Raw genomic sequence first — 18885 nt, forward strand, 5'->3', positions numbered from 1 at the left:
AGCTACTTCTCTGCTAGATTTACAGAGGCCGCCAAGGTCATCCGGCTGGTGTGAATTCTTTCACGCATCTAAATGTGGTCTCACAATGAAAACTCACAGGAAGGAGATGCCCAAGGTTTCTCCTTGTAAAACTGTCTCCTCACACTGCATATTTTCTTCTTGCTGGCTGTGGTGGTAGCACATGCCTGCAGTCTCAGCACTACAGAAGCTGAGACGGTGGCCTTGCTACAAGTCTGAGGACGCTCTGAGCTTTATGATGTATATCGGGCCAACAAGGACCATGTGGCAAGGCCCTGTCTCAAAAGCTAAAAGCAAAAGCAATAATAATGATGATGATGATGATGATGATGATGATGATGATGATGATGATGATGATGATGATGATAATAATAAAGGCACAAACAAAGGCAATGGACAGACAACACAAACAACAAAGACCCTCAGTGTCTTCTTATGTGCCTTGCTTTGTTAGCTTCCTAAGATGGCAAGCACGTAGCTCCTCAAGCTGGGAAGAACAGGGGTAGATATAGGACATTCTTTCCAACAGACACATTTTAGTCGTTGTCCCCTGGGTGACGACTAGCCCCGTTGTTTCAGTGGTACAATCAACCAATAAATAACTTTGTAAACATTTCCCTTTGCAGGTGGGGAAGTTTTTCTGTCTAAAACAATAGTCTATAAAGAGAAAAGTTGGTCAAAGGTGCTTGTTTAACTCTAACAGAGAGTGAACGATGCTTCCCCCAGTGTCTTAGATAAAGCAGGAGGACCATGAATTGGAGAAGCTCCTAAGGAGAGCCAGAAATGCAGCCCAGAGTGAGAATTCTTAGCTCAGACCGAGAACTCAGTGCTTCCCTCCAGGTGTGGTGGCTAAAGAGTAGACCCCTCTTCGAGAAATGAAGAAAGGGCTCTCCCTTATCAGCCTCTCCCTTTGGCTGACACAAACCTCCCTTCCCCAGGGGACTTCCTCCAAGCTGTCTATAAAAGCCGCTGTGAGATAGTGTGAGGGAGGATCCAGCTTCGCAGACTTGACAAGACCCAGGAGGGCCTGTAAGTGTTTTCTTTCCTGGGATGTCATGCTTCTGGGGCGGCCCCTGACCTATGCTGAGGGCTCTGGAAGGCTAGCGGGGCTTCATGTGGCTTTCAGCTTTTGTTGGTGCTAGTGCTTCTGAGCGACAGGCAAACTCTCCTTCTCAGGGAAGGGCACAAGGAGTGACATGCAGCTTTGAGGGAAGAAGCGCGGGTTTAAGTGCTGTGTGTTTCTAGGAAGGTCAACAATCTTGCTTCTCCTTCCCCTCATATTGCAGACACTGATGAGCTCATTAATGTAAATCAATGGATAAATAAATAAATAATTCATTTTATTTACAGGCTTGCAGGAAAGCTGGCATGGGCTGCTCCTTTTGGTCTGCTTCACTTCAGGAAGGGCTTCCTGGAGCTGCGGCTGGGGCTCAGTCAGTAGAGTGCCCTGCCCAGCAAGCATAAAGCCTTGGGTTTAATCCCCAACAAAATATAAACCAGGTGTGAGGGTACATGTCTCTAATCTCAGCACTTGGAAATAGAGGCAGGATAATCAGGAATTCTATGCCACCCTCGGCTACACATTGAGTTCCATGAAACCTTGTCAGAAGCAAAACCAGAATGAGTGAATTCTCTGGGACAGCATGGGCTGGGCTCGACATTAGCCCTGGTTCATCCTGAATTCTTGTCTCCTTTTTCTCCACCTTCCTCAGGTCCAAAATGGTCTGGCTGTGATGTGTGTGTGTGTGTGTAAACATCTGTGTTCTCTATTTCAGGTCCTCATCAAGTCAAGATGAAATTCCCTCTACTTCTGGCTCTTCTAGTCGGGGGAGCATTCGCTCTTCATCTAAGTAAGTCGTTACCTTAGGTCTTTCTCTCTCTCTCTTGTTCCTGTGTGTAGTAGATGAGATCTGAGTCACATAGCCAGTGCCATCCCTTATCCTTCTCGATTTCAGAATCCCTGTACACCATCAGAGCAGGGACTCTGCAAGACTCCCAAGAGCATCTGTTATGTCTGTAGCCTTGACTCTAGTGTGGCATTTCCAGTTTTGTCCTTTCTACCTAATGCTAATGTCCTTCGCAGTAACACGGCTTCTTTTTACTTTGAGTTTACTGAGCATTTTCTCAGCACTTTATGTCCTTTAATCCCCAGAGCACCCTCATGAAGTACTGGGGATTGTGTGCTAATTTCACAAACAAATAAAGCTGGCAGTTGCTGGGTCCAGGACCCCAACCCACAAAGACTGGACTCAAAGCTATAGTGTTTAGTGATCTTGACCTTATGTGTGAAGTGGGGTGTCTCCTCGTGGAGATGTGGCTGTCGGTTCCTTTCTAGGTAGGGTTGTGCACACTGGTGTTCAGGAAGCAGGGAAGGAAATGCCTGAAACACTTAAACTTTCTACTTTCCAGGCTCTGAAGCTTCTGACTCCAAAAGCCCACTGGTGGATGAGAGCTTGCCTCGGGAAGCAGAGATATTAAGACCGGAAGTAGAAGAATGCCCTCCTGGGGAACAGCTAATGTCCCTGGAGGAGGAGGAGGAAGAAGAAGGTTCTGGAAGTGAAGGTGCTCCTGGAGATGAAGGAGCTGTCTCAGGTCAGGATGTGACAGATGAGAACCTTCAGTGCCCCAAGGAGGAAGACACAACGAGTCTGATGGGTGACTCTGGATTCAAGACCGGTCGCTACCTCCTAGTCAGGAGGCCTGAGTGCTTTAACAAAGCTCAGGTAAGCGGCCTGTGGCTGGGAGCAGGGACAGACAGGGGACATATCTCCATCTGCCAGGGATGCTGGGTGGGGAGAGGGTCATGTACTGTACTTTGTTCTACTGTCTTCTGATGGCTGAAGCTGGGGAGGGGGAGGGGAAAGAGTAAGAAGAAAGGGCAGAGGGTGGGAGGGAGGAAGGGACTGGGTTTTGGAGGCTCAGAGACCATGTGAATTCCTAGTAGGAGAGGGACATTCTTCTTCCTCTTTTGTTTTATTCTACAGTTGGTCTGCCGGAGCTGCTACCGGGGCACCCTTGCCTCCATCCACAGTTTCAGTGTTAACTTCCGAATCCAGTCCTTTGTCAGGGGAATCAACCAGGGTCAAGTCTGGATTGGAGGCAGGATTGTGGGCTGGGTACGTAGAATACCAGACCTGAATGGCCCTTGTAATCTCACCTAATATCTACCTTGCTGCAGCTTTATCTGTATTTCCCCTTCACTATCCCCTAAAGAGCTGGAGACAGAAGGCCACCAGGGGAAAGACACTGAGGTGGCACCAAGGGTTAGAATTAGGTTTGACTCCAAGTACCTCCCAGTTTTTCTATCTTTGTGGTCTGGGGACTGTGTCCTCACCTGTTGCTTTCCCTGCCCCATTTCTGGTTTGTGATATAAGAATGATCATGTCACAGAGATGAGGAGAATGGGGTGGTGATGATGACTGTGGACCGTTAGTTCATCTGCCCAGTATCTATGATAGTCCTGTGGTCAAGGATGTCAGGAGGCGTTAACAGGGACAATGCTGGCTCTGCCTCTCCCTTCCCCTATGTACGCCTTTGCTTCCTACCTTCTCTAGGGTCGCTGCAAACGCTTCCGATGGATTGATGGAAGCTCTTGGAATTTTGCATACTGGGCTGCTGGGCAGCCTCGCCGCGGCGGTGGCAGATGTGTGACCCTGTGTACCCGAGGTGAGGCTGGCTATAGATGAATGAAGGGAAGGCCAAGAGAAGAGTGGCAGGAAGTGAGCCTGGCTACTCAGGGAGACACTTTCTAGGTTCTTAGCTGAGGTGTAAGGTGGTGGGAACAAGGACCTTCCTGGTATCATATGAGGGGAGACAAGGGGCTCAAGCTCTCCTATTCTCTCTCCACAGGAGGCCACTGGCGCCGATCTGGCTGTGGCAAGAGACGCCCCTTCATCTGTGCATATTAAGCTGGTCCCAGCTGGGAGTTCAAATTCATCCTCTCCTGGGTAACTGCCTCTTCTTTCCTGCGAGATGTCCCTCGTCTTTCACCTCCCTAAAATAAAGCCGCTTTACTTAAACAGATTCCCTTTTTCCTGTGATCATTGGTCTCGCTATCTCATTTTGAGTGTTCGGCTTCATCATCTCATTCCCCTGCACACTTTTTATGAAGGAGCCACAACGTTATCACTCTTCGAGGAGTGACTGTGCATTGGGGTCCAAGAAGCATTCTGACAATAGAGAAATGAGTGCAGATGTCTCTTAAGTGCTCACGGAAGACCCAATTACATAGTATATGTAGATCAGGTATTGTCAGGACCCCACCAACAGCTTCCAGACATGTGAAGGTTTTGGGACTCTCATCTACCCTGGCTCTTTGTTTCCACTGTTAGTTGCTTTTCCTGTAGCCGGTGACACAATACCTTATTTGAGTTCACAGGTCAAAGAGACAGCTTATTTGAGTTCACAGGTCAAAGGTGCTGTCTATCATGGTAGGGAAGTCCTGGTAGAGGGACTCAACACAGGTGGCTACATTGTATCCATGGGAGGTGGCTACATTGTCTCCATACTTAGGAAACAGAGAAATGAATGTTTGTGCAGGGCTAGCTTCTTTCAAACACAATCCAGGATCCAAACCCAGGGAAAGGTGGGTCTTTGCACCTCCGTTAACACCATCAGGATAATTCCTCCCAGGCATGACCAGAGGTTTGTCTCCTAGGAAACTGAAGAGCCTATGAAGTTAACAATCAATATCAACCATCACACATATTAAACAGAACAAACACACAATGTGTACTAGGCACCATTTCTCTGTTATCTACAAAGCTGGATGACACTACAGCGTATATTTTATTGGCTGCTTGCCTCTTCCCAGATGAATCCTCTCTTCCTCTAGCAATGTTTCTGCACTTCCCCAAATTAACTACAGGACATGTACTCAAATCCTTATCTCAGGCTCTGTTTTGGAGAAAACCCAATATTAAATTCTTTATTATGAGTCAGACCTTCAATGAGGCCTGGAGATATAAGACACAGGGTGTGTGTGTGTGTGTGTGTGTGTGTGTGTGTGTGTGGGTTGTTACCTCTTACTGAGCATTCACCAGCTGTGGCAAGTGCCGTGCATAGCTCACACTATCCCACCAATCACTATTATCCCTGACATGCAGAAACAGGCTCAGAGAAGTTACACATGCATGAAAGACTTGCGCAAGCCAGAACATCTGGATGTTCCAGATACCGAGATTTGACTTTTTTAACTCCAAAGCCTGCTCCTTTATCCATTGCGTTTCCATGCTTGGAAGTTCTGACTGATGTCCCTCACTCAGGTCTTCAACCTTGAGGCACAAAACTCAACCCATCTAGAGCCAAAGAAGCCCAGTTAAAGATGGGGATGAACAACTCTAATATTACCAGGGAGATAAGCAGAATGAAAGAACCCCTTTCTTTCAAGTATTCTCCAATGGTCCAGGGTCCTGGGGAGGCAAATGATCTGCGAGTTTTTGAGTGACTCAGAGAAGGGGCTCTATCTGCTCTAGGTTAGTTTCTCACCTCGCCGAGAAAGAGGCAGCCACAGTTTGGTCCATGTCAGCTGCTGGCTTTATACAAGGTAAACTTTGGAGATCCACGCCTTTGGGTCTGTGGCGGGTGCTGTAGGGAAATAGCTGAGGCGGAGCTGATTCAAGAGCTCTCGCGGATGCTATCGTCTGCTGTGGCACAGATTAATTTTTGTATTAATAGTAACAATACAGATGATGAAGGACTGGGACCATGACTCCATGGTAGTGCAGCTGCCTAGCATAGATGAAATTCTGAACAGGATTTGAGCACGGAAATAAGTGGACAGCTAAGTAAACGTGTGAATAAGACAAGGCATGCCCCGCACTCTGGGCATTTACTACATTCTGGACTCCAGGCTGGGAGGGAGACTTTTGTCTTGCTTTTTGGTAATCGCTCTCTTAGTGGGCTTTGTAACTCCTGCTCCATGAAGGTCTCTTTAGAGGATACTGAGGCAGGAGGAAGCTCCAGGGTACTTGACTATGTTCTGCACGTAGGTCTGACTGTGGTTGCATACATGCCATCACTATAGTTTTCCTGCTCAGTTCGCTCCCAGATGCTTCAGGTGTCCTTGTCTGTGAATAAGCAATGGACTATACTTCTCAGGAGGCTGAGCTCCTATACACTGCTTTGACCTTGTGATTTCATTACTTATCACAATGATGGAAAGAGAATCATTCTTTCGGTACAATGGGGTTGGACTGAGTTTTAGGACAAGATGAAGATCAAGATACCCATATGAATGACGAATACATTACTAATTCACAAAACTCTCTTTTAGAGTAAAGTGGGTCCGAGGATGTGGCATGATTGGTAAAGTGCTTGCCTAGCATGCATGAAGCTCTTGGTTCTATTTCCAACCCAGGAGGAACTTCAAGATAATCATCAGCCACATGGTGAGTTTGAGGCCAGCCTGAGCAACATAAGATCCTGCTTCAAGAAAAAAAAAGTAAAACTCATGAAATAAACAAAATAAATAGACTGGTTTTGTATCCCAAGAGGTAGCTTGTGTGAGCATTTTTTCTTTCTAGCAAAATGCTAATGATGTTTTGTGCAGCAGAGGTCATTCTTTGGGATGGAGTGCCCAGAGCTGCTCCACTACAAAAAGCACAGCATAGGGAAGCCCAGCCTCCTGAGCAAGAGCAGCTCATCACCCATTCACTGACACGTGAAGCTTGAAGTGCTTCCTCTCACAAGGACATCCCAGCTCTACATGCCAGGAAATTCTCTGATGGCTCTGCCCCAGCTGCTTTCTTTAGAGGAGTGATTTTCAGCCTTCCTAATGCTGTAACCCTTTAATACAGTTCCTCAGATTGTGGTGACCCCCAACCTTAAAATTACTTCATTACAACTTCATATAATTTTGCTACTGTTTGAATCATAACATAAGCCTCTGATATGCAGGATATCTGATATGGGATCACAGTGAAAGGGTTATTTCACCTCCAAAGAAGTTGTGACCCTCAGCTTGAGAACCGCAGCTATAGAGGAGGATCTTATCACTGTCCTTTTTGCAGGGGCTGCTTCTTGTGATTTCATTACATATCATGATGCTTGCTTTTCATCCTCATGAGGCTTATCCTTTGGGTAAAATGGGGTTGGACTGAGTCTTGGGACAAGAGCTTGATTTAGAAATCGTTTGAACATAGATGAAAACACTGGTCCTGAGACTTAGAAGCATTGTGCATTGGCTAGATTGTCAGGGTAACACATTTGAATGTGAACAATGACTTTTGAGCTGTGAGAATGGGAACAGTCATTTATTTCTATAATATTCTTTAAGTAAATTTGTAAACATAAGGTGGCAATATTCAATTTGTGGGATGATTTGTTAGGATTACATATGAAAGTAGTGATTGTAAAAAAAAAATCTTATGGAAACATAGTGACTGGTGTGGAGCAAAACTTCAAAAATGTTACTTCCTGTTTTCAATTAGAAAGGAGTCACTGAACAGTGGCAAGGTTATTGAAGCATCAGAATGTCTTTTGCCAGGATTTGAGTGCAAGAAAAACTTGATCTACATGAATGAATGAGTGAATGAATGAATGAGATGGGCTGGATAAGAGAGAATCCATGAGAAGTTTGCCATGGGGTGGGTGAGAGGCATAGAATCCTGGACTTTGGCTGGTCTCTGACTTGCCAAGGGATTTTGGGTAACTTCTTTAGACATGTGGGGATTTGTAAAGAGAAGCAATGTGTGCAAGGCTTATGGTGGTGCTGGCTCATGAGAATAGTAATCCTTGGGGCTCATCCCAGCTACCTAGTGAAATGACCCCGCTGTTTGGGACCCAGGGTGAAGGAGAAAAAATAGACAAGGGTATCTATGTTTCTCCTTTCCTCACTGGGGCAATCTCAAGCTTAAAAACTGTAGACCGAGTGTTGAGAGTACTGGAGTTGACCAACCTTCCCAGTGTCAGGTAGATAAGCGGGCAGTCTGGTTTGTTGGGTGGAGAGATAAGAGTCAAGACCGTTACTCTGCAATCAGGCCAGGAAGTGACCTCGCAGTCTCTTCTCCAATTGTAGGTCCCTTGGGAGAGCAGAGGAAGACAAGGCATCCAGGCTATCTTGCTCTCTAGATGACCTGTGTCTGCCTTTTTGGAGATGTGGGCCAGTATATAAATAACAGGTTTACACTGTCCAACAGAACACCTCCAAACTGCATCACCCTCACTTCCAACAATCCACAGCTCAACCTGACAGGAAGACGTGACAAAGCCAGCGCCATACACTCACTGTTTTCTCTTTGGTCAACAGTGGATGAACTGGAGCTTGGTTGTTTAAATAAAACTAGTCATTGTGAATATATTTGCATTAAATTTCATTTTTAGAAGGTTTGTGCTAAAATATTACTTATATTTAAATATTGAAAAATTTTTTTAGTGCCTTCTTAAATTTGTGGTCTGAGATTAGCATTGCATTGCTTGATCCTAGTCCTAACCCTGGTAGTGTCAGAGGGCTGGTGGGTGGGTAGGAAGTGAGGGTGGGTAGGGCAAGGTGGTCCACAGATTGGTTGGAAGACTTAGCGCGGAGTTTTTCATCCCAGTTCCTACTTTTTAGCCAGCCCTGGAGGTATGTCTAGAGGTCAGACGAAGTGATAAAGTCTAGGCCAGTGGTCTCCAAGTGACCCAGAGAACATTAGGAAATGGAATCTGTGGAAATGGTTGCAATTCCTTCTCTCTCTCTCCTTCCCCACCCCTTGTGTGTGTGAGCATCAAACATCTAATGGATATGGACAAACAGTGCTATTAAACTGTTTAGATAGTGCATAGGGCAACCCCCACAACTGATCTGTGGTCCTAAGTATTAAGAGCAAAGTTTTGAGAAACAATGCAGATCCACAGTACAGAAGAAACCGTATGCATATTGAAGATGAGAACTGGAAAGGACTTGGTTTGTGAAGAGGGAAGAAGGTGGGGGTGGGGTGGGGGAAGAAAGATGGAGGGATGGAGGGAGGGAGAGAGAGAATGTTTAGGACTTAGAAATCTCTGCCCCCTGACTTCTTATGAATCGTAGTTAGGGTTTTTATTGCTGTGATGGAACACCATGATCAAAAGCAACTTGGAGAGGAATGGCTTATTTCACCCACACGTCCATATAACTGTTCATCATTGAAAGCTGTTAAGGCAGGAATTCAAACAGGGCAGGAAGCTGGTGCAGAGGCCATGGAGGAATGCTGCTTACTGGCTTTCACATCATAGCTTCTGCAGCCAGATTTCTTATAGAACTTGGCACCACCAGCCCAGGGATGGCAGCACCCACAATGGGCTAGGCCCTCCATATCAATCACTATGTAAAAAAGGCCCTGTAATTTTGCCTACAGCCTGATCTTACAGAGCCTTATTTTTTCTAGTTTAAGTTCTCTCCTCTCAGACATAGAAGACTAGGCAGGACGTCAGGTGAGCTTGGTGAACGTTCCTCCTCTGAATCCTATTGTTTCCGTCTGTGAAGCCGGGAAATCCTACAGTTTCAGTGGGAACAGGTGAAGGTAGGGGTCAGGGTTATGCTGCTTATGAAGTACCTCATGTGGATACTCAGGCTCCCTTCTCCTCTCCCTCCTTCCCTTCATGGTTCTTAGCTACGCCCTGGGATCTGCATATCACTTCCTGGAATGACTTTGGAAGGGTGCTTGTGAATTAAGGGATATCTTTCAGGCTGGACACTTTAGGAACACTAATACTAATTACCTCTGGTTGATAGGCATGATGTTACACATGCCTCTGAAATAAACTGGTGGACATGGCTTCCATTTAGGGCCACAGGTCCCTGAAAGCAGCTCTCTGCCATGTTAGCAGACAGCAGGGTCTGGGGTGGAAAAACGGAAAGAACTTTTATCAGTTCTATTACCCCTAAGCTTAGCCTGGGGCAATCGCCCTGCCCCCCTTCCTACTTCCCCAAAACCACTGTATAAGGGCTGATTGTGGGGCAGTAGCCACAGCCACTGAGAGGGGAGGCCATAGACGCTCGTGAGGTGAGTGCCGTGCTCACACACAGCACAGGCTGGGCTCACGGAGGAAATGGGAGGACGCTATGAAGCAAACGGCAGAGGGGCCTGTTTTTAGGACCCCCATAGCTACTGTCTTTGCTTCTTCTTTCTCCACGTAAGTGAAGTCAGCTCTGGCTTGGGGCTGACCTGTCCCTGCAGGTTTAGAGCTTGGTAAACTGTGTTCCTAGAGCACAGCCAGGAAGATCTCGGGAGGAGACTTTTGCAGCTCAGTTGTCCATCCTGCCCACCCCCATGCCTGCTTCAGACGCCTTCTCAGGGTCTGTCTTTAGAAGAGGAGGAGGAGGAGGAGGAGGAGGAGGAGGGGGAGGAGGAGGAGGAGGAAGAGGGCAGTAGATCTTTGGCCCTCCCTTTTATCAGGTAATTAAACAAGTATCATGCCTTGTACCAGAAGCTGTGTTGGACACAAAGGGACAGCTGTGAGGACAAAGGTGGAATTGCCTCTACCTCAGGATCATGAAACAGCCCCTGATCCTGTCCCTTCTCCTGCTGGGGATGGTTTCTGCTTTCCATCTGGGTGAGTCTTTCCCTTTTAGTCTCACATCTATCTTCCTTATATTTCCTCTGTCCCACTCTCCTGGTCATTGTTGTTGTGATCACAGAGCCAGGGTCACAGTGTGTTCTTTTTGGGTTGCTCACACATCTCTGGTTAGATAACTTTCAGATTTAGAACTGGCTTCTTCAGAAGGAAACAAAAAAACAAAAGACCTATATATTAAGATGAAGGGCCAGTGATGATTGAAGCTTTCACACAAGGTCTTCCCACTCATATACACACCTGTGGTGTCAGCCAGAGTTTGGGCTGTTGTCCACCTATGAGTCTGGTTTAAGACATTTTCTTATCCAATCTAGAGGAGTTCCTTTTTATGGTGTGGCCCCAAATTGGCATCCAGGAAAGCTCAAGTGGATGGTTGGAACTGTCCGCGGTGCTGGAGGGAGAGAGTCTCTCAAGTGATGGCAGATTACCTCTTCTTCCTAGACTCTGCTCACCCTCATCTGGAGACTCCCAAGAGAGAAGAAGACCTGAATCCAGAAGCAGATGGTTCCAGGGAACAGGGGAGAGAGTTGGTTCTGACTCAAGGGATAATGCAGACAGGGGGAGAGGAGGTTGAGGGTTCTGAACATCAAGACGTCTTTGAGGATGGGGAGGCAATGGAGTCAGAACCCGATGCCTTAGATGAGGACTCTGTATGCCCCAGGGAAGAGGACACAGCTCATTTTCAGGGAACTCCTGGGTGCAAGAGCTGCCGCTATGTGCTGGTGAGGACTCCTAAGACATTTGATAAGGCTCAGGTAAGAGACAGGAAGATGTGGTGAAAAGGTCAAGGGGAAGGAAAGGGACTGGATTAAAATGTCTGTTCTCTATTATTTATACTAGTGTTTCTCAAAGCTACAGAATTGCCTGGAGGTCTTCTTAAGATATAGAGTTTGCAGCTCCACCTTCACAGCCTTTGAATCAGGAGGCTTGGGGGGTTGATCTGAGGATTGGCATTTGTAACAAAGTCTTGGGAATGGAGATCCTTCTGAGGACAGAACCTTTAGAGCCACTGCTCTGTGTAAAAACACTTTGGTGATGGAGACACTTGTGTTTTATGGAAGAGGAGGTGGAAAAAGTGTAAGAGCCAAAAGCTGGGGAAATTAGGGTGAAGTATTGTCTTCTGGACAGGACAGCAGTGTTGCACTCATGAGTCCACAATGGCTGTGATTGCTTGCATAAGATCAAGCTAGTCAATATCCCAGCATGGATGTGGAGGGGGACACAAGCCCTTCTCTAGTTGAAGAGTTATTAGCAATTGATGGCTGCTAGGAGAAGGTCAATTTTCTTTAGGGGTGTGGCCACTGGTAGGTTGATTGTGGTCATACATGTTTGGGGAGCATTAATTAGTTTCCATGGGCCACATATTTGCTAAAAAGAGGATATGAGGTTGGGAAGTGATTTGTGTGAATGTGATTCAGGGGGAGCTAGAGAAGGGAGTGGGGAGATTAACATGATTGAAACACATTCCATGTATGCATGAAAACCTCACGGTAAATAAAGTGTTAAAGTAAAACCATATAAATCATTAAAGATTACCTCCTATAAGAGGAAATATTCAAAATGACAGACCTGCCCTTTTTTGCATCTCTGTCAATACGTCTGTGTGGCCCACTGTAAGGTGTGTGTGTGTGTGTGTGTGTTATTCAGAGTAAACATAACTAAAATACACATTTTCAGAGGAGATGGCTATGTGGTAAGTGAGCTTGTTCTGCAAGCACGAGGGCTTGAATTCAAATCTCCAGGATCCAGGAAAAATCTGACTGTGATAATGCATACCTGCGACCTCAGCACCGAGGGCAGACACAGGTAGATCCTGAGAGTTCACTGACCAGGCAGCCTATCTCAAGGAAGAAGCTCCTGGTTCAGTGAGAAATCCTGTCTCAAGACAATAAGGCAAAGAATGGTACAGGACACCCCACCTGCTGTCCTACTCTGGACTTTGCATGTGGGCATCTACACACTCACATGCACACAATACTCCCACAGACGCACATACAAACCACACAGTAGATATTTCCAACGGATGGTTGGTTGAGTTATGTGGGCAAGCTATCCACACCTAGGGAGGGCTCACTGTATGGTACCATTTTTTTTTTGTGGTGAAGGTCAAAAAGAGATATTGCATTTGAATTATCATGCTAAACAGCCTGTACATGGTGGCTATAATTAAAATGAAGATTACTACTTCCTGCAAGGATGGCCTGACCACTGATAAAGAAGCAAAATATAGGCTTGAGGGAAGCAGTGGATCCTTTATTTTGAGTAGTTATAGGGATTTCTCTTGAAGATTCAGGATCTTGAGACAAAGAGAGTGAATTCTTTACCCTTCTTGACTCTCCTCTCTACAGAAACTCTGCAGACGATGTTACCGAGGCAACCTTGCCTCCATCCACACCTTCAGTTTCAACTTCCAAGTTCAGAGCTTGGCCAGGAAGATCAACCAGTCCATCGTCTGGATTGGAGGCATCCTCAGGGGATGGGTAAGTTAGGACCCAGCTCAGCATAGAAAGTGTTGATTATATTGAGGGATCGTTTGTTGGCTCAGTACTTAAGGTGTCCTTTAAATGATAGGCAAATAGGATGCTGGAGATGACCTGTATCGTCTTGGGAGATTTGGATACCCATATCTTTCACTTAATCCATGTTCAAAAACTTCAGGCTTGTGGCTCAAAATTAGCCATGGTAAATTTACACCAATAAAATTGGCGATTGCTATCACTTAGGCAGCTGTCTCTGTGACAAAATGCCGGAGGGAATCAACTTATAAGGCAGAATAACTTATAGCTTCAGAACCTTCAGTTCACGCTCACTTGAGCATGTTGGTTTGGACACACAGTAGGCCATAGTGGGAATGTGAGAAGAAGAGGACTGACTATTGACCTGTGGCACAGGGACGCAAGAAGAATGAAAAGGTTCAGGTCCTGGCATCCTCTTCAAGAGCATGGCCCAAATGGCCTTTCTCCAAGTAGGGTCGTTCCCTTAAAAGTTGTCACTTCCCAATTCGATAACTCGGGGACACAGACTTTAACACATAGTCTTATAGAGACACTTCCGATCCAAATTAGAGAATGTGACAACAGATTGCTTTTTACTTCCCTCTCACTCTTCCCTAGAGTTGGTGTGTGTGTGTGTGTGTGTGTGTGTGTGTGTGTGTGTGTGTGTGTGTTTGTCTTTTCTTTCTTTTTTTTTTTTCTTTTCTTTTTTTCGGCGCTGGGAACCGAACCCAGGGCCTTGCGCTCGCTAGGCAAGTGCTCTACCGCTGAGCTAAATCCCCAACCCCGTGTTTGTCTTTTCTATGTGTACTTGGATGTGAAGACAAATCTCAGGTGTCGTTCCTCAGAAGCTGGTTAACTTATGTTTTAAGACATGGTTCTCACTGTTCAGGTACGCTGGCTGACCACAGACCCCAAGGAATCCCTTTATCTTTCTTTTCCCAACACTGCTACTCCAAGTGCGAGCCAACGTGCCTGGATATTGAATGTGGGTGCTAGAGATTCCCCAGTCCTCAGAGCTGGTTTGTGAGAACGCGTGGTCATATAAAACTGACCTGAGGAGACAGGTTCCAAGAGACTGACTCAGGGCTCGTCTCAGTTGTTTACTAACTTGGGGAGCTTTCTTAGTGTTGCTTCAGCTGTAAAATGGGGATCGACTTTCTTAGGAGTAGGCCCAGGATTGTGGATGAATGAGCCTGCACCACCAGCATCAACTGGTAGCTTGTTAGAGGTGTAGAATCATGGGCGCCATGCCTGATCTCCTGAATCTGAGCCTGCTTGTTAATAAGATCCCCCCAGTACAGCTGGGGAAACCCGCCCTATATGGTGTTCAGGAGCAATGGTTATTTTCCATCACTCCCCTGCATGAGTGTCAGAGCAGGCATGCAGCTTCCTGCCAGGCAGGCAGTGAGGGGAATCGGCAGTGACTTGGATCTTCCTGCTTATTTTGGTTTTCTGATTCACTTTCTCTCTTCTCTAGTTCTTCTGGAAGAACTTTTGCTGGACTGATGGGAGCCGCTGGGATTTTGGATACTGGGCCCCAGGGCAGCCTGGGAATGGGGAAGGACACTGTGTGACTCTGTGTGCCAAAGGTGAGAGGAGTAGGCGCCAGCCAAGTAGATGCGTTGGTAGAGTAGAAGTTTTTTTGCAGCTGTTCCTTTGAGCTGCCTGGACACTGCTTCAAACCTACTCACTCCACATGGAGAACTCAAACTTGGTCTGTGGGGAAGGCTGAGGTATGAGGACTTCTCAGGGCTCGCCTTGTAGAGGGAGGAGCTCTGTTACGTGGTTGACAAACTTGAATGACTTATCCGATCGACAGACCAGCAGATATGAATAGAGGGTGTGAATGTAGGAGTAAGTGACAGCTGGGATGTCTTCAGCTACAGATGTGGGGAACAGCATTTGTGACAGATGTGAGGCACTTTAGTGTAGTGACAGAAACCGTACACCCTGGAGCAAAAGTGCTGTGATTCACATTTCAGCCTAGCTTTCTACCTACCTGCTATGGTAGGGCAAGTTATTGCCACAAAGTCTGTTTCCTCCTCTGGAGCTGATGCTAGCCAAGGAAGGGGATAGAGTTGGTATCTGAGAAGGGTGGGGTGGAGCTCAGTGCAGACTCCAGCCAGTTTATATCACTCTGTTCTCTGCTGCAGGGGGCCATTGGCGAAGAGCTTCATGCAAAAGTCACCTGCCTTTCATCTGCTCCTTCTAAAATGGAGCTAGACCCTGCTAAGACGGAGCTAGACCCTGCCGAGATGGAGCTAGACCCTACTTGGAACCTCCTGCCTTCGCAGCCCTGGCTGCACATGTCCCATCCTTTGGTGTTCAATTCTGTCCCCAGTCTCTCCTGATCATAAAGTCAGACTTCCCACAGCATCCCCTAAGTCTTGTTTCTTCATTGCCTTTTCTTGGAGCCCCCTGCTTGTTGGGAAAATCCTGGAATTAAAGATGGTGGGGCTAGGCAGTCTTGTGCAGTTGGGAAGCAGTGACAGAGTTTGGGGCACTGTATGGTGGCAGCACCGAGTCACGCGGAAGCTGAACAATGCTCTCTGCAGTCCTCTCTTCACTGGGCTCAGAGTCTACCCTTCTACCCAATGAGAGGAGAGCAGAGACGATTCCCACCTGGTGGGGAGCTGGTCCCACCTTTGCTTGGCATCAGTGTGAGGTGGGGAGGTGAGGACTTTCCAAGATGGACTTAAAGAGACTTATTCCAGAGCTGGTATGCAATATTGAAATCGAATGTGAGAGCACCCTGAGGAGATGGGGTGAAAGCTCCCTTTTAGTTAGGGAAGCCTGCTCCTCTAGAGCTGTGCTTCTTGGTATCCAGCAATGACTCTATTTCCCATTCTCCTATACCCCCTAGGAGTCCAGGGGGTGATGCGGGGGGCGGGGGGCTGTCCTCTCCTCTTGTATTCCCTACCCTTTCTGTTAACAGGACACAATTTTGAGATCTTTCCCTCACCAGTCAGGTCAGAATGCAAAGACAAGAGACTGGCAAAAGCATAGAGTCCATCCCTACCTAGTTCTATTATCTTAGACCTCAGCATTTCTTCATCTCACTTTCTCAGACCCGGGAGAGACCAAGAGGGAATATCACTGCTACCTTTAACTTTATGCCAGCTGGGACACTGGGCTAGAAGGATCAGTGAAACTGGGTATTAAAGAATATAAAGAGAGCCACAAGTGTGTGTGTGTGTGTGTGTGTGTGTGTGTGTGTGTGTGTGTGTTTGTGCATGTACGCGTGTTTGTTTATATGCTTATGGTGAATTTCTGGACAAGTACACATGCACATCTCCATTTTCGGGTATGCATAGATCTGCATATCTGTGTGTGAACCTAGATAGGTGTGTGTAAATGATGTGTTTGTACTGGTGTGCTGTGTGTACATTTTTGAACCTTTGCATATTTATGGATATTTTCTATAGATGTGTTTGTCTGTGTATTTACACCTGTATGTGCTGGAGTCTCTGTGTATATACATTTATGTTTACCTGTGTCATTAACCATATGCATGTAAGTGTGTCAGTGTGTGACTATGTACAGGTTTATGTTTGTATATGTACCTAATACAACATGGCTTCAGGAGCAAAACACCAGTATTCCACATATTCTCTCTCTGAAGGGTTTGAGGCAATAAGACAAGGACGAGGCACAGTCCTAGACAGTGGGTTGGGGAGAAACAGTATCCATAAGTCCTTTGAACATGGAAATCCTTGGCAGTTGATTAATATGCCCTGAAACCTATGGCACCCCACTGATGCTGGATCCTGGGGACTGTCTTGGTAGAGGGGTCTTTGCCTCAGCTCCTATTCATGACATAGAATCCAGTCAAGAGGTAGAGTTGCCTAGGAGTGGAGTATCATTAGGTACTGCATTGAACAGTGCATTAAGCGGACCCTTAATTCAATGCTTCTAAAGAGACAGTGGAATTGTTGCAAGGGGTGGGAGGCTAAGCAGTCAGCAAGACATTTCAGGGATACAACCATCTCCTGATGCATTCTCTCTCTTTCTGTCTCTCTGTCTCTCTCTCCCTATACTTCTCTTCCTCCTCTTCCTCCTCCTCTTCCTCCTCCTCCTCCTCTTCCTCCTCCTCTCCCTCCTCCTCTTCCTCCTCCTCCTCCTCTTCCTCCTCCTCTTCCTCTTCCTCTTCCCCCTCCTCCTCCTCCTCTTCCCCCTTCCCTGATAGAGAATGGTCTCTAATCAAATAGCCCAACACCCTGATGTCCAAATCCACAGGCAGAGGTATGTGTGGTGAGGACAAGCTCCTTTTTTGACTAAAGCCTCTTTAGGGCAGACCTGAGCTAGTAAAATGCTTCTCAAATCTCTGGCACTGCTTTTGGGTATCTCACTCTGTCTTTATGTAGTAATCTCGCTGGCTGTTTAAAGCCTTCCACTCTTGCTTAGCTCTTGATTAAAAGGTAGATAATCCTGAGAGAAGACATTCCCCAGAAGCTTAGCGAGTACTCTCCCCAGGAGGTTAACTGGGGACGTGCTGAGAACAGGGGCTGTGAGAATGGGCACAGAAGGGAAGGCTGTGGAACTGTCAGGGTGGGGATCTGGGGAAGAGGAGGGAAGCAGACTGCTGGTCCGCAGTCTTCTCTTCCTAGGGACTCCAGAGGACACATCTCTGGGTTCAAGTCAGTTCCTCTTCCATTCCTTAATCTTATGCAACCCCAGTTTCTTTTGTGAAATGATGATTAAATTAAGTAATGCCTGCCGTACATTTAGCCCACGGCTTGCCAAAGGTGAGCTCCTTCACCGCTGAATGACAGTGTGTATGCCGAGCAATGTAACCTTGAGAGTGAACACAGATTCCATTTCTAGTCCCAATACTATTTGTTTCTCTGCCGAGTGAGATTACTAACAGACCACAGACACCTCCCCAGGTGTGGTCAGGGCCCGTGTGACCATGGTAGTGATGGCGCTGAGTAAACCACAGTGTATCAGATACAAGCTGGTTGCTGTAATTTCTATGATTAGCTGACATCTAGCACATAGAAGTGGACTTGGTTCAGACAAGGAGAGTACAGCATGGAGTTTACACACTTACTGAAGGCCCAGAAGAGGTTCAGGCATGTGGGGGAGAATTATTCTAGTCTGGGGTATGAGATCCTCTTAGGACACAGTGTCTCCATCTTCTTCTAGGGAGCATCTTGGTGAACTCAGCCTTGGCCCAATGAGGGGCTATAAGCTTCCTTCTTGGAGGCTGTGCTCTTTCCTTTGCTGATGTCTCTACTGGAGAGATGAAGCCTGGCCAGGTCTCTGGATACTACCCAGGACTTGACACTGGTGTTAGGGAGACAGTACCCCATCACACATAATGATGGGGCTGTGGGCAAGCAGAGGGAAGAAAGGATTGATGAAGCTAGTGGGAGGACTCTTACCCCTTCTCCCCCTGGGGTGGGGATCATTGAGGTTGGGTCTGTGTGAGCACTCCTGTGGTCCTCCTAGACTCTCCCTCTCCCACATCTCTTTGCACCGTCCGGTGAGGGGCCAGCCCTCTGTCCACATGAATGTTCATCTCTTCTAAGCTCTCAGCATCAAGCCCATGTTTAAGAGGCAGATTGGCCCTGATATTAATTAAATGTATACCTCAGGCCCACTGATTTGCATGAACTTTTCTGCTACTTAATCATATATTCTTTTAAAAGAGATGCCCCCAGCTGTATGATGGCGCTTGCCTGCAGATCCCAATACTGGGGAAGAGTTGAGTTGAGAGAGGAGATCTGTAAATTGAGCCCAGCCAAGAATGCATAGGAAAGTCTTTTCATCAAAACCAATCAACCAACCAACCAACCAACCAACCAACCAACCAACCAACCAACCAACCAACTAAACA

General features: G+C 46.8%; 2 protein-coding genes across 2 annotated transcripts; both read left to right on the forward strand.

Annotated features, from left to right (window-relative positions):
- Positions 1 to 1026: 1026 nt before the first annotated feature.
- On the forward strand, positions 1027 to 4041 carry Prg2 (proteoglycan 2, pro eosinophil major basic protein). The gene is made up of 6 exons (XM_032901981.1): positions 1027 to 1047; positions 1794 to 1868; positions 2428 to 2741; positions 3003 to 3134; positions 3573 to 3684; positions 3868 to 4041. Exons 2-6 carry the CDS (start codon positions 1811 to 1813, stop codon positions 3924 to 3926), a joined length of 675 nt encoding a protein of 224 aa, XP_032757872.1. The 5' UTR covers positions 1027 to 1047; positions 1794 to 1810; the 3' UTR covers positions 3927 to 4041.
- A 6363-nt stretch (positions 4042 to 10404) lies between these two features.
- Prg3 (proteoglycan 3, pro eosinophil major basic protein 2) lies at positions 10405 to 15422 on the forward strand. The gene is made up of 5 exons (XM_032901982.1): positions 10405 to 10530; positions 10993 to 11306; positions 12900 to 13031; positions 14524 to 14635; positions 15200 to 15422. The coding sequence occupies exons 1-5, from the start codon at positions 10470 to 10472 to the stop codon at positions 15256 to 15258; spliced, it is 678 nt and encodes a 225-aa protein (XP_032757873.1). The 5' UTR covers positions 10405 to 10469; the 3' UTR covers positions 15259 to 15422.
- The last annotated feature ends 3463 nt before the right edge of the window (positions 15423 to 18885 follow it).

The sequence above is a fragment of the Rattus rattus genome, chromosome 5 (assembly GCF_011064425.1).
Source record: "Rattus rattus isolate New Zealand chromosome 5, Rrattus_CSIRO_v1, whole genome shotgun sequence".
NCBI classification, from domain to species: domain Eukaryota; kingdom Metazoa; phylum Chordata; class Mammalia; order Rodentia; family Muridae; genus Rattus; species Rattus rattus.